At 44.3% G+C, this 15,557-nt stretch overlaps 1 protein-coding gene across 1 annotated transcript in view; it reads right to left on the reverse strand.

The window, feature by feature from the left end:
* SYN2 (synapsin II) overlaps window positions 1-15,447 on the reverse strand; it is a 153,613-nt gene extending 138,166 nt beyond the window's left edge. The window contains exon 1 of the mRNA XM_042026718.1: window positions 14,974-15,447. Coding sequence (XP_041882652.1) covers window positions 14,974-15,347 — 374 coding nt within the window. The 5' untranslated portion in view covers window positions 15,348-15,447. The remainder of the gene's footprint in view (window positions 1-14,973) is intronic.
* Between the last annotated feature and the right edge of the window lie 110 nt (window positions 15,448-15,557).

Genomic DNA, 15,557 nt, shown 5'->3' on the forward strand with positions numbered 1-15,557 from the left:
GAAGCAGAAGAAGCAGAAGCAGAAGAAGCAGCAGAAGCAGCAGAAGAAGCAGAAGAAGAAGCAGAAGAAGCAGAAGAAGAAGAAGCAGAAGAAGAAGAAGAAGAAGAAGAAGAAGAAGAAGAAGAAGAAGAAGAAGCAGAAGAAGCAGCAGCAGCAGCAGCAGAAGAAGAAGAAGAAGAAGAAGAAGAAGAAGCAGAAGCAGAAGAAGAAGAAGCAGAAGCAGCAGAAGCAGCGGCAGCCCCGGAGCGGCTCCGCCCGCAGCGCAGCGCGGCCGCCCCCAGCCCCGCGGGGAAGGAGCCGCAGCTGAGTCACGGCTCTGCCTCTCCTCCCGCCAGGGATTTTCTCTCCAGGCTCACAGACATCGCTGTGACGAGTGATTCTTCCTTTCAGGGCTGAACCTCCAGCGTTTTGACGTCTAAACTGGGAATTTGTGCGAGTGCATCCTTACTCCCGTTGCGTGGTTGACGCCCCTTTCCCCCCAGCATCTCTGCTCAGTTTTTTGCTGGAATCCGAGGACGAAATCAAGTACATCGTCATAAAAAATTAGTGTCAATTTCCATGTCCACTAATTTATGCAAACAGTGATATTTATTTAAACTACAAAGTATTTGCCTGTACTCCTTTTGGTTTCTGATACAGGACAAATACACACAATTTTATATTTGTCACAAAATCCTTACCAGCCCTGGAAATTCAGGAGACAGATCCAAACTCTGAGTTTAGGATATAATTCCTTTGAAGAAAAGCCTCTGCTTTAGAAATGTGGCAAACCTGTTCCAATGGTTTGCTACAATGGACAAGGTTTAGTCTTTGCTGTCCATCAGCTGTCAGGAGGGCAAAGCTCCTTTCTTGAAATGGCTTCCAAATGATAAGCCAAGTGAAAGAAAACAATTCCAAAGGCAAGGTTCAGAACTGCAAGAATTATATCATAATCATTAAAAAAAATTATCTGTAAAAGTCAAACGAACAAAATAAGCTCTTTGCCACCCAAAGACCTTTAATATTCCAAGCTGGGTAACACATGGAACATGAGACTGAAGCCACTTTATAATTGCTTCACTGAAAATTCTCTGTTAGTATTTCTGTATTTAATTCTATGTTTGCTAGATGCCCGTGGAGATAAATATGTTTTGCTACTCGTTCTGGATGTGTCTGAAAAGCAGCAAAGAAACAGTGATAAATAATAATTCAGTGCAGAAAACCAGGTCTTTTTGTTTATTTTGAATTCCACTGCTTTGTACAACCTCACTGTGTTCCGCAAATACTTAATCTACCAACAATAAGCTACAAAAGTCAATCTTGGTGCACCCTGGAGGTGTCCAAGGAATGACTGGATGTGGCACTCAGAGCTCTGGGCTGGGGACACGGTGGGGATTGGGCACAGCTTGGATGAGGATTTAAGTCCATTTGTTTCATTGGATGGAATTTCTCACTCACATGATAATTCTTTACTGCTAATTTTTTTAAAAAACCTAAGATTTAGAGAGTTCCCCACATCTTATCACCAAGAGCATTCCTGACTTGTAAGAAAACTAAAACCCCAAAATGCAAATATGGGTTTGTGTGCAATCCCTGTACTGATCACAAATAAGTTGTGGTGTTTTTTTCTGGATCAATACCTGACCGAGAACCAAATTATCTCCTGTCCCAATTCTGCCCGTCCTTGCAGAACTGGAGCCTTAACTCAAAGCTGTCCAACTCTCAATTTCATCCTCCTCCTGATTTATTTTGCAATTTGTAACACTGTGCCCCATGATTCAAGCAAACCCCAGCAACAAATCACAGGCTCAGGAAAGCCCTGCTCTTCTTGACAAGGTGAATGAGATTTTCCCTTCATTCCCCAGTCTGCCATGAGGAATTGTTTCTCCAATAATTCCTGGCCTTAACTGCAAAATGTAAGCAGTTGCTTATGAGTGTTGTTACTTCTTCCATATGATTCTGTCTTGGATCACAATCCCGAGTCAGATGAAAAATTTGAGATTATTAATGGATGTTCCTTCTCCAGGGGCACCCTGCAACACACTCAAAAAATTCAGGACTTGCTCAATCTGTCTTCTCAAAAGCTCAACTGCTGCAATGCTAAAAATGTGTCCAACAAAAGGGCAGGAAAAATTGGAAAAAGTTGATGCACATTTCAAACACTTCCCTAGGAAAATGCGGTTTCGATATTCCTCCAGTGTACTTGTAACTCATCAAAAAGAGTCTAGAATGTTGGATATTACAGTAATTTATTTCTGAATTGTGCTATCCAGTGGTGGGGACCAAATTGCTGCCAGAGCATGCTTTGCTACTGAAACTACAAGATGATGTCAGTTCAGGTGAACCAACATCTAAATTTAACTACTATACACATCTTGTCTTAGTTTGATTCTTTTTAAACACCAAGGTCATCACAGGGAATCTGGCTAGTCACCTGGGCTTTGAGGAAGGAGTAGATATTGGGATAAAGAGGAACGTGAGTGAGTGGTAATAATAGATTCTTACAAATAAATATTCTAATGAATTAGGAGCACTGGTATTTTATCTTCGATAAATCCTGTTAAAGAGGAACAGCAAGAGGAAAAGTTAATTTCACACAGACAGCAAGAGCACAAGGAAAGAACTTTGAATTATGACAACCTAAATGCATTTGGTCCTGTAATTTAAATGTATGGCAAAGCAATAATCTGTTCAGGTACTGAGTGTAATTCAACATATTAGTGATGAATTGAGTGTATCAATAACCAGTCATGAGAATTTTCAAATCCATTATTACAGCTTGAGCAAGGACAATTTCTTCCAGCCCATGTGCCCTTTACAAGCTGAATATTTCTAATCAGTGAGAGCTGAATGACCAAAGGAATAAACACAGGAATGGGAGAGGGGAAGGGATGACGAGAGGAAAGCAAAAACAAAACTTCCAGAAATGTGGATTAGGGAAAACTTGGCTCTGCTACAAACTCCCATATCCAAGAGAACGGAGGGAGCGAGGTGAGCAGAGGAGCAGCCAATCTCCGGCACCCAATTTCCAGTGCCTTGTGCCTTTTTGGTGGAACCATCATTTGCATTTAATCATGCTGCTCATAACAGGCTCTTGGAAGGCTACAGAAACAGGAGAATAATCCCCATTATCCCAACACAAAGAAATTCCAGCAAGGTGATCTCCCAATGGCTGAGCCACAAGAGAATTGCAAGTCCCAATCATTTGATTTGGTTTTTTTCCCCAAAGAGATGCTACTGCTATAAATGGAAGTGAACATTTCTGCAAGTGAAAAAAAGCATAAGATAAACCCATATTTGTCCCACCCAAGTACTGGAGAGGGGATTTTTTAACGATGCCTGCATTAGCTACAAAGATACTTTATGCAGAAATCAGGCAGGTACCTCAGAGAAAATGTGTTTGAATAATGGCAAGTATTTTACTTTTGGGAAGCCTCTTGAACTGCACAATAAGAATTATGTCACTCTTCATTCTGTGAGGAATTCTTGATGTAAAAGTCTAAATTCTCCACTATCTTCCAACTTTTCCTTGAGACAACTCCAGGAAAACAGAAGGTGAACAGGAAGAGAATTTCCCAGCTGACAATTCCCGGTGGATTGTGGCTCTCCCACCCTCTGGGGATGTTTTGAAGGGTACCAGACCCACCAGGTGGTTGTTAATGGCTCGTGGGAAGGGGAACTGGAAAATGCCACAATGATCATGGAATGCAGCTCTCCTGGTCCCAGAGCTGTGCTGGAGCTGCACTCCACTGAATATTATCATTTGCTTGGAAGAGCCTCCCAATTTCTGCTTTTGTGGAGGTATTTACATCAGTTTACAGCTTAAGCCAGAAATTTATGAGCAGAGTATCACCATTTTTGTCATATTCATTTAATGTCATAACTTTTGCCTATTTGAAATGAAGGGTGACAGATTAAAGTCAGGAATTAACTTCTCAGAAAAATCAACTAATCCCCAGGAAGCAGCTTGAAACAGCTCTTGTAAAAAGGAACAGCAAGTAAAAATGTCATGACTAACCACAGTGCATTATTTCCCCAACACATCATTGCTCTCCCATGAAGATACTCCACAGCTCATGTGGAAACAATACAAGAGTAAATAAACACAGGATTTGTGAACAGAACATGCCTAAGCACTATTCTACCTCTTTCACTGCCACTTCCAGCCCTCCACAGTAATTTCACCCTAAATGTTCCATTTTGGTTTCAAAATAAAGGGCCAGATTAGAAGCTGTTCATAAAAAAAGACAGTGGCACGAAAAACACAGATAAGTGGATTTTTCTCTCTCATCCTTTCCGAGTGGTTTCGGTGATGCTTGATTCAAGCAAAAGTAGGTTCTAAAATATTCTTTCTAAATAAAAATTGCAACTTTTACACAGTTCTTGAAGTCTGCTCTATTTTTTTTAGCACAGTTAAGTGACTGCACGCTGGCCCCAGAACACGCAGCGGCATTAGTGGGGACAGCTAACAAACAGAATCGGAGAAGGCACTAATTGGGCATCAGTTTAATTCGAGTTTGCACAGGAAAAACCTTATTCCATTCGAATACAATAAAAGAATCTACACAGGCAGGTCCTGTGCACTGAAATCTAAACAGAAGTATTTTTTGAGAGGGTGTTAAAGATGATTGAATATTTATAATTTTAACCATCTCATCGGAGCTGTTTCTAATCAATTTATTTTCCATTTACAGACTTACGGAACTGCTACTGGTCCCACAGTCCCAGGTTTTTACCCCGAGTTTTCAGGCAATGTTTCAGACAAAACTGAAGAATTTCTCCTCACTCTGCAGAATAATTTTATGCCCTGGACAGGTCTTTCAGGAAAATGCTCCTGGTTTACTGCAGACAGACAGAGATATGTACACACCTTCACACATGTGCAGCTTAAGCTGCTTCTTGCCCCAAATGAAATTAGTTGTGTGTGTTGACAGGATCAGCTGCACGCCACTCCAGCCCTGGTGCAGCAGAGATGGGCACTTTGATGCTTTACAACAAACTGCTTTTGCTGATTAACATCATTAACTCTGATTTACGTGTTACACATAATCCTGCTTTGCAACATGAAAGTTACTTGCTGAAGTCCTCGAAGTGAAAATATTCTGTTCTCACCCTGAGGAGTCCAGAGTCTAGGTCTAAAGAATTTCAGTCATCTATCAAAAAAAACACCCTACTCTAAAACACTAACTAAAGAAATATAAAAGTGACTTTTGGAGCTATTGTTCATCCCTCAAAAATAAATGTTTTCTTGATACCAATTAGGTTTGCTTCCTTTCAAACACCCAGTTGAAAATTCACAAACTGAACCAAGCCTTGAAATGAAGTAATGTGCCTTAAACCTTACAGTAGTGTCTGGTAAAGAGTTACATGTACCAAGTCTTCATCCCATCTTGGCAGGCAGACAGACAGACAGACAGAGCAGTTTGCCATGAGCTTTTCAAAAAGCTGAAACCAATACTGGGATTCTGTTCCACAGAAAGCATCACAAATGCACTGTTCTGCATCACCCAGATAAGAAGTGACGAACAAACATTCAGGGGAAAGCCTCCATCAGCCCAGTAAGGAGCCCAGAAAATCAGAAAATGGAGATTTAATTCTACTGTTGCAATGTAAAGCCACCCAGAGCCTGGATTTCAGGATAACAGCACCTGTGTGTTTATTCTACACTGAAAGCCTTCCAGACATTATCACTGAGGGATTTGGACAATAACAATCACACTCTGCCACCCTGCTTCACTGTGCAGTTGTATTTTCCTCCAAAGGCCACTCAGGAGCTGATTTGTCATCAATACACAGCCCAGCAGCCAAGGATCTGGGGAGCTGAAAAGGATATTTATAATGGGCCACAATATTCCGAAAAAAACCAAACAAAAAACAAACCAACAAAGAAAACCACCAAGCAATTACCCCAAAGCTTCATTAGCTGCCTGACTTCTTGGAAAAGCCTTCTAGCAAATAAAAGAAGAAAACAACTGCAAGCCTTAAGAGAAAAGCCCTGCTGTGAGACCCTCCCCAGCCTGGCAAGGGCAGAGCTGCAGTCTGCTGCCACCCACACCTTCCACGAGCAAAGACCAACCCAGCAGAAGTGATTTTAGTAGAAATAATGCAAACCTTCATGCACACTAATTATGCTTTATATGAGTGTCTCTCTTGACTCCTCTCATGTGTTGCTATTGCCAAGGAAGTTAATCTTACCCTCGTGTACGTTGGATTGCTGCTGGTTCACGCCAGACATTTCTTCCTTAGCAAGAAAATTCATCAGCACAAAAATCCTAGAACATGGGTCCAACGAAAAGAATTTAGGCAGAGAACAGCCTGACACAAACCCTGAGTCTCTAAATCCCTTGCACTGCAACCCACACAATAGATCCTCATGAGAGCTGTCTTCAAAACAGCAGCTGACTTTTCACTGGCACCGTGGAAGAGCCTCCTTTTATTCCAGAGCAACCCAACAGCAAGAAAACAACAGCCATGAACTATTTTCTATCTGGACAACGTGCACTGGTGAAAATTCCTACAAATTCTTCTCCAAAAAACCCTTCTGCATACAGATGGACACGACTACATACACACAAACACATTTTAAAAGGCCTGTCACAAACACTCTTGTCATTTATTAATATATATTGTATGGAACAGCCACACAAGACTCAGGAAAATTAGTTTTGGTTATCTGCTCAAAGACAAAGGTTTCATAAATAATTTTTCCTAATTAAAAGTATCCCTAGGATTTTTATCTACCTTGAACAGTAGATGGCTGAGACAACAACTCTTAAGTTAAACAAGTTCTGCAGTCACAGCACGCTATGAAACCATATTGCCACTCAGTGGAATTGGATGTATTTATCATGTTTTATCATTAAACCTTTTTATCACACTTCCAGGATCACAAATCTCACATGGTGCTTTTCTAATATTAATTTAGAAACCTTATCATCTTTCAAAATTCCCTCAATGTTGAAGCGTGTGTATACATAGAGAGCCTTCATTGGAAATGATTTTCAGTACAGAAGAAACCACTGAAGCAAACTAAGAGGTAGTGAAATAATGCTGAATCTTCCTCTCTGGAAACATCCTGGTTTCCCTGAACAAATGGGAGGCTTAAGAGACTGTGACTGATCTCATATTGGAATTTAATCCCCTAAATCTGGGCTGTTTCAGTGGAATTATAATCAGTTTTATTAGTAAGAAATCAGAAGGAATAAAGAAGAAACGAGGTCAGACAGAACAAACCTGAGGTCAGGCACGGACCTGTGTACACACAGACCTGCAGCAATCCATGAATTAAATGAACCCCACCCGCATCTGAATTCCAAAAGGAGTGAGCAGGGGTGCCCTGGCAGCCCTGCCAGCAGGTGATGGGCAGCCAGGATCCCACAGGAGCCCACACATCCCTCAGCATTCCCTGGCACAGCTGGAGCTGAGGCTTGGTGCTTCCAGAGCCCTGCACTGCCCGAGACACCTGGGGTCTGCAGGGAAACCAGGACCAGCCTCCTTGGATTCAGCGTCCAGTGTCCTCTGGATTAAACACTTCTATCACTTCAGCTCGTGAAGTACAAAGAAGGATTTGACCTCAGCCACCAGCTGTTTGTTAGGAATCTGTTCTTTCTCATTTGTGTGCCAGCCAGGGAGGGACACACCTGCGAGGATGGGGAAATGGACAAAGTCTTTGCACTTTTTGCCCAAGCCTGGAGCAGCCTGCAGCTCGTGTTGGCTCGAATACCTGTCCCTGCCAGCCTGGAGCACTGAGCTCTCTCTGAGAGGGCCAGTTCGACTGGGCACAGATAAAGCTGTTTAATTAAAAGCAGCAGTGCAACCAAGCAAGCAGCTCTCATTCCAGACCCAGGTCTGAGGCTGCCCTCCCACCCACGGTGTCTGTGAAGTTTTATCACCTCCCTGCACATTTTTGTCACTCCACAAGGCAAGCTGCCTCGTCTTTGGAAGCAATGTCATTACTGCAGGTAACATTCTGCTTCATCCTTTATGGCTTCGCTTTTTGTCATCTACAACATTGCTTTCTTTGCCAATTTACTCTTTTCCATTCTGGACAATTTTTCCACCTGCCTGTAATTACCCTTTGCTGTTGTGTTCAGCCAGCCAGGTCCAAATTCCTTCTGTGGAGGTTCTGTATCCAAACCTGACTGCCTGCACGTGTTATTCCCTTCCTCAAACACAAGTTGAAACTCAGACATATTTTCACTGAAGCCTTATCACATCTTTAAATGCAGATTGCAGTGTACCTTATCTATAAATGTATAACCTCCCCCCAACATCAGTCTATTTCAGTGGTATTAAAAGAGATTTCTGTAGTTTAGAGCATTCCTAATGGGATACAATTATGTCATATTGGATATGATATTTCCGTGGGTCACTCACACGGTGCTATTAGGAACTGGGTACTAAAACTGCATAAAATGAAGTCACTACTTTTGGAACATCCTGTGGGAATATTTAGCATCAATCTTTTGAGCAAACATGCTTCCAGCAACCATGGCTTTTTCAGTGTCCTGCAGTGTTTACAGAATGGCAAACCCCATCCATTTCAAACAGGAAGTCCTCCACACACACTTTTGCAAGATGAACAATAAGACATCCATTATTATAGTTTTTAATACCCTTTTGTTCCATGCCTTTCCTATTTCAACCGGTTACAATTTGCTACTGGAAAGCCATTATCAAATCCTGAATAGGTTGTAAGTAGAATTTCTTATTTTACTTGGTTCCATGGTCTACCAAGCAATTTGTTATTCTTTTTATCTCTCACTTCAGTCTTGTTACTTAGATATGTACCTCCCTAAAATTCATTATTTCCTTGCCAATTTTTCTATTTCCTTTCTCTGAAGGCAAACTTTAGAAGAAAACATTGGCAAACTTTTTCTCTAATATTACCCATTCAACTCAACGTGTTACTGTAGCTTTCATTAGGCTTCAGAGACACTTCTATTGTCTCTTCAAGAAAACCACTTGGATCCTGAGCACAGGGATCAGGGATGGGATAGGGGTGACACCAGAGAGAATCTGTCCAAATTTGTGGTCATTTACACTCAGCTGCCTAAAACATCATCAGAGCCTGGAAGAGCTTGTTTAGCTAGAGCAGCACACAGAGCATGGAGGAGAAAGCGTTTTCCACTGAGATCAGGTTTTCATTCTACATCTTGTCACAAAGGTAATCTCTCTCACATACTGTGCTTTGCTATTTATACCAACACAGCCAAGTATGGCACACGACAGAACTCCAGATAAACAGAAAAAACCCAGCAATTTTCTCTCTTAGATCATCTTAAAATACCAGCACACACTTTGTCTGGGGCAGCACCAGCTGGCTGTTGGGAGAGCAGACACAGAACACAACGTGTGTGAGGTTGCTGTACACTACAAATTCAGATTTAACACAGCTTCAGTTAGCTCACCTGCATGCCCTGCTTCTCCAGCCCTTGCCCCGTGTGGGCTTGATATGAAAAAATGGACAAAGAAGCAGTGTCAAGGCCCCATGAGCTGTACCTCACCCCTCAGAACACCTCCCGCAGTGGCTGAGGAGACAGAGGTCAGGATGAACTCTGCAGAAACCCTCGTGGTTTCCTGCGTGTGCCCTCCCAGCCTGCAGAGCTGTGCTGTTTGTGCCTGCATCCCTCCTTTCACTGTGCTGTTATTTGGATTGCAGAGGCAGAGAGCCCTCAATGCAGAGCTGGCAGTGAAGGGCGTGCTGGGAAGCAGGGCTGATCTAATTACCTGGCTGGAAGAAGCTGTCTGAGCACACACTGGCCTCATGCAAAAGCTGCTTGCCAGCTCCCTTTTGGAGGGCTGGGAACCCAGTCCAAAGGCCACAACTAGAGTTAGGCTGAAATATCTCACAAAGATCGTTTTGAAATGGGACACTTTCATAGGAAGCAAAAATTAGAGAGAAAGTAAAACTTTTGTCACTCTTGCTCGGTTTCAGAGGTTTTAAGGAACCTATTTCCTCCTTGAAATATGACAGTGTTATACCAAAGGCAAGGTTATTTTCCTTAATATCAAGAATTTCTTGTTGCAAAGGGCATTTTAAATTAATAAAGGTGATTTAGTACATGTGTTTTCCTCCCATATAAGATATATATATTGATAAGATTATCTTTTCCTTACACTCCACATTTGGTCAAAGTCTTGAGAGCTGAGACCCTTTAAAAACCAGCTCCTCCCTCCTCTACAACACTGCTGGATTTGCCTCCAAACACATCCCACCTTCAGTCCCAGTGCCAGGGAAGCCCTTCCATCCCCTCCCTCTGTCAATCTCCAGCTCCACATTTGTCACACCCTGGGTTTCCCTCCCCAGTTCCCACCTGGCTTTTGACTTTATGCTGGTAGCAGTGAGCTGTGCCGTGCCAGGAGGCTGCAAGGACATTTTCCTCCTCCAGAGTCATCCCAAAGGACAGGAGAGTGCTCTGGCAGAGCAGTTGGCCTCATTTATGCGTTATTAAAATCAAGTGACGCCTTCTAAATTTGGAAAACTTGCTCACTGAAGGCTTACAGTGAATGAAATGAAAGCTGCAGCTACTAAATCAATGTTACAACTAAAAACATGAGTATTCTAGGCCAACAGAAGTTAGGAACTGCTAATTAGTTATGCACAATTGAACCATCCCTAATGAACAGAAAAACTGCAGGGAAATTTTCACTGTAGTGTGTTCATGCAAGTTTGGTAGTTACAAAAAACAACAGCACACACAGCTTTCATTGAAACCGGTTTCCACACTCCAGTGAATGAAAAAATACCTAAAAAACAAAAAACAAACCCTAAGAAAGTCATGCTGCTCACTTTATGAAATTTTTGTGTCATAAATGAGTGCTTTTCTGCACTGCAACAACAGTGTTCAGATTAAGAATATTTCTGATGAGCAATGTTGGCCCATAAATGACTCAGTAATTTTAAACCAGAAAGTTTGCTCTTCATACAGCATTTGTCCCAGCCATTTGGGGTTTATCTTTGGAGCCTGTCACAAGCTGAGTAACTACTCAGGCAGTAAACATGAAGTGAAATGCATAATTGTCTGGGGGGAAAAAAAAGGTACTGATACTTATAACCAGATTTGTGCTTAAAAAAACACAAGAACAAGATTTCCCAGCTTTGTTTTTTTATAGTTTCATTGCTGCTGCCAACAAGTCTGATATTCAAGCTTTAAAGGACAAGACACACAAAGTGATGATTAGTTTTCGATATTGAAACAGCTTTCTGAGTCTCATACATAAGCTTTTAATAAAGATAATAATCTTTACACAGAGTCTTGGCCCCTTGCCACCAATGTATGGCCTCTCATCAATTGCTTGTTCAGCACTGAATATTCAGGACTTTTTGTGTACAGAACAAAAGGGTTATTTCCTGAGGAAATCAAACACATTTTAAAATAAACTTATCTAGCTGAAAATTTTGGACACTTAATGCAGAATTAAAAGAGAAGTTGAAGCAAGCTGTTGAGTTTTAATTTAGCTCTGTCAGCAGTTGCTTGGATGACCTTGAACAAATTATTTCACCTCTTAGTTTGCTCTATTTGTAAAATATCAACAACGATCCTCAAAGCTGTAAAACAACCATTGAAATCTCCCATCCAATCACCATTAAACCTAACAAGTGGTTCTTGAAGCTCTCCCCTCCCCAGCAGATCCATGGACCATCTGTGCATCAGACACATTCCCACTGCATCTTAAAACCCATCCACCAGATGTGTGAACTCATCAGAGGGTTCTGGAGATCAAGATATGGAAAATGTCTGCTCAATATGCAGCTGCAGATGAAAAGGACATCACATTCAAGTGCATAAAGAACAGGCCTGGAAATGAAATCAGCTTTTCCAACGCCTTCACTAATTTATATAAATTAGTAGCACTGGACCATGGAAGGGTTTGCATTGCAGGTCACCTCTTCCTCATGGGGCTGCTCTGGAATGACAGGGAGTTTCTACAATAGGTGGTGGAAATGGCTGCTGGCTATTTGCTTCCACCTGTGGACCAGAGGGTCATTCATTGTACAGAGTGGCCAAGAGAAATTCTTCCATGAGAGCCAGGACCAGCAAAGACCACTTGCCATGGATTTATTGACTACAGCCTTTAGCCTATTTTGGATTTGTCCCTTCACTTGCCACCAAGGCTGGTGGAAAGTCTTTGATTCTGCTTCTTTTGCAGTTCTGCCTTTAGGAGAAGCATAACCACTAAATGTGGTTGCAAGTTTCCAAAGAACCTCTGGAAATTTCTTTACAGCTTTAACACACCTTGGATTGAGAAAGGAGGGTAGTTTGGCACAACAACTGCATTTGCTCTTGCCTTAAAAAGTCAGGAAAATGGTAAAAAACATACAAATTAGTATAGAAAGGCAATGCTCCCATTTTTTTATCCCGTCCCATGCCAGAAAAGTAAAGTAATTGAAATAGAGAATTTCAAAACTTGCAATAGGACAAACCTCTTAAGGCAAGAAATCGAGGAAGGATGTCATTGAGATCAAGATTACAAAATGCAAGCAACAACTGGGATTTGGTTCCAGGTAAAATGTCCCAGGTGATTCCATGAGCAACAGCAACAATGTTGGGTTACCAAATCTTAGGCTTGAAGTACGAGTCAACCTCTCACAGAAATAAAATCTACTGGAAACAAGATGTCCCTTTACACCAGGGGTAAGAGGGAACATGCTTTGCTGACAGAAGAAGGTGTTTATGCTTCCTCTGGCCCCTGCTGAAGAGAGGATACTGAACCAGCAGGATTTCAGTGTGATCCAGACAGAAATCCTTTGATTCCTACTGAAGCTGCAACCCACAAGCAATACACACGTTCTCAATTTAAAACAAACACAGTGCAGCTCAAAGCATGACAAAAACAAACCCCAAGCATCTGCTCCTCCTCTCAGGATCAGTGCCCATCAGCTGCGAGGGTTTCTGGGGAGGCTCTCGGGGTGATTCTGTTGCTCCCGTTATTGACAGGGTTTGCTCGCAGCATCACATGACAGAGCTCTGCAAACCTCCCCTTGCAGCACAGGCCAGGGCAGCTGGGGGTGCCCAGCACGCCACTGGCACTCACCTGCTGCCCATCCCAACCTTTCTTTTCCTTTCCCAAATGACAACCCACATTCCGTTCTAGCCCATATAGATCAGTGCGCGCCCACACGGACATCCGTACTTCCCAAGGTATGGAACAAACTCTTCTGCATGCACTACCAGAATTCACACGTATCTGGAGTTGTATGGGACCCACGAGGGTCAGACAGGGCGTTTCTCAGGATATATTTTAAAATCTTCAGTCACAGAATGAGTGATTTCTGGGAAAGAGCCGGTGCAACAACAAACTGCTTTTTCTAGAACTACTATGTATCCATGTCACATACTATGAGGAGGGGGGAAAAAAAGGCAAAAGCAAGCAGGCATGAGTAACCTTGTGTAGATTTGTGAGGCTCCTACCTGGAGTGCTCTTGGGGGAACTCCCCACGGAGGTCTTTAAAAGCTTTGCCCATATCAACAGATTGTGTTAATTTGGAGTGCATTTATCAAGTATGCAAAACCACGTATGTAAAACCACGTTCAAAATACTCAGAGTGGCTTCAGTGAGCACAGAAAAATCTCCCAGAAACAAACGTTATGAACATCTACAGTTATTGAGTGTACCAGGGAGAGAGCTGTGAGCTACAGAGTATTAAACAAATAGATGTTTCTGCAAGGCAGGGAGCAGTGTCCATGGATGCATCTCCATGACGTAGGTACAGAGGCTGCCTGAGTCTGGCAGATACAACCACCTTGTTTTTTCCAAAAAGAAAAAAAAAGAAAAGAAAAAAAAAAGGAAGGAAAAAAAAAAAAGAAAACCACCCCCTCCCCACACCACCAGCCACAAAACCATCCCCAGAAGAAAAAGCCTGGAAAATATAACAGGTAATGTTATCTTAACATAAATAACATATCTGCTATAGTTAAAGGCTTACATTTTCGTTTCAAGTATTTTATTAAAGTACCATTTGAAAGCAAATTGGATCAGATCACGGCACTGCACGAGTCCATCCAGACAGTAAGGCTATAAATTTGAGAGGCTGAGAATAAAACCCTAAACCCACAATCCATTACTGGATGATATCAGTGCTACAAAAACAGACTTGTTTTACTCTGTATTATTTTAAGGCGCTGCTAAGACCTCCTGCACTGTAATTAGCAACAGCGAATGAGACGATTCTCAGCTTGATGTGCAAACACACAAGTTAGCGAGGGATTGATAGGAATATGTCCTCCCTCTAGAGCACAGCATCCACCAGAGCCGGCCGTGATAAACAGGTCTGGAACAGCCATAGCCTCTCCTGCTCGTACCAGCCAGGCGCAGGCAGAGCCGCGCCACTGGCCACGTCCCACGCCTGGTAAATCCCGCATTTTTAATGATATCATTAAAAGCCAAACACGCTGCCCAAATAAAACCTGCCGAGTTCATGAAGCCCATGGCAGCAGAATTCCCGGAGCTAGGGCAGAGCGAGGGCTGGTGCCCGGCATCCTGAAGGACCTTCACCCGAACGCGCATTGGAGACGCTGCCACAGGAGCAGCGGGAGCTGCGTGAAAACAAACCGGCTCGTAAACACGAATTAACCCACGGAACGCTACAACCACACGCAGTTCCGCACAGAAATCCGTGCCCAGGACACCTAGATCCAACTTGCCCCTACACACGGGTTCTTTATTTTGTCAGAGAACACAGGATATGCTTGGTCAGGGCGGTAAACATGTTTTATTTAGTGCTGTGATGGAAAACAGATTTCACGGCTAGTCAGGCGCTCCGGGGCTCGCTGGGTTTTTTCGCTCCATCTTCCAGTCCGTGAGGCTGCGCTCCAGCCCCTCAGCGGGGCCGGGTGTGGGGGCTCTGCCCGGCCCCGGGCGCACCCCCCGCCCCAGGTGAGCCCGCACCTGCCGGGGAGGGACCGCGGGAGGATGGGGGGAAGGACGAGGGGCAAGGAGGAGGATGATGATGATGATGAGGGCGCGGAGGAGCATGCGGGGGGCACCTACCAGTCCGTGTGCGGCTCGTCGATGACCAGGAGCAGCTTGAACTTTCTGCCGACAGCCGCGGAGACGGCGGCGGACGCGTCCACCAGCCCTGCCGAGGCCGCCGTCTGCTTCACGGCGTTGGAGAGCGAGCTGAAGAAGCTGCTGCCCGTCGACTGCTGCGGCGGCGGCGGCTGCTGCTGCTGAGGGGGCGCGGGCTGCGGCGGCTGCCGGCGCTCCGCGGCCGGGGAGCCCGAGGCGGGGGCCGAGGAGCCCGCGGAAGGCGGCGGCGGCGGAGGCTGCTGCGGCTCCGGCCGCTGCAGATCGGTCATGTAGCCATTGGGCAGGTTGGCGATGAAGCTGCTGTCCGAGAGCCTGCGCCGCAGAAAGTTCATCATCTGGCCGGGCGGGCGCGGCGGGGCTGCGGCGGGGCCGGGAGCGGGATGTGCGATCCGCCGGCGGCAGCGCTCCGCGCTCTCTGCGGCCGCGCCGCCGCTGCGCCGCTCCTGCCACCGCCCGCCCGCAGGGGGCGGCCGAGAGGCGGGCGGGGCGCGGGGACGCGGATGGGGACGGGGATGGGGATGGGGATGGGGATGGGAATGGGGATG

The sequence above is a fragment of the Corvus kubaryi genome, unplaced genomic scaffold (assembly GCF_017639235.1).
Source record: "Corvus kubaryi isolate FWS band 111438036 unplaced genomic scaffold, C.kubaryi_AGA036_p1.0 37285, whole genome shotgun sequence".
NCBI classification, from domain to species: Eukaryota; Metazoa; Chordata; class Aves; order Passeriformes; family Corvidae; genus Corvus; species Corvus kubaryi.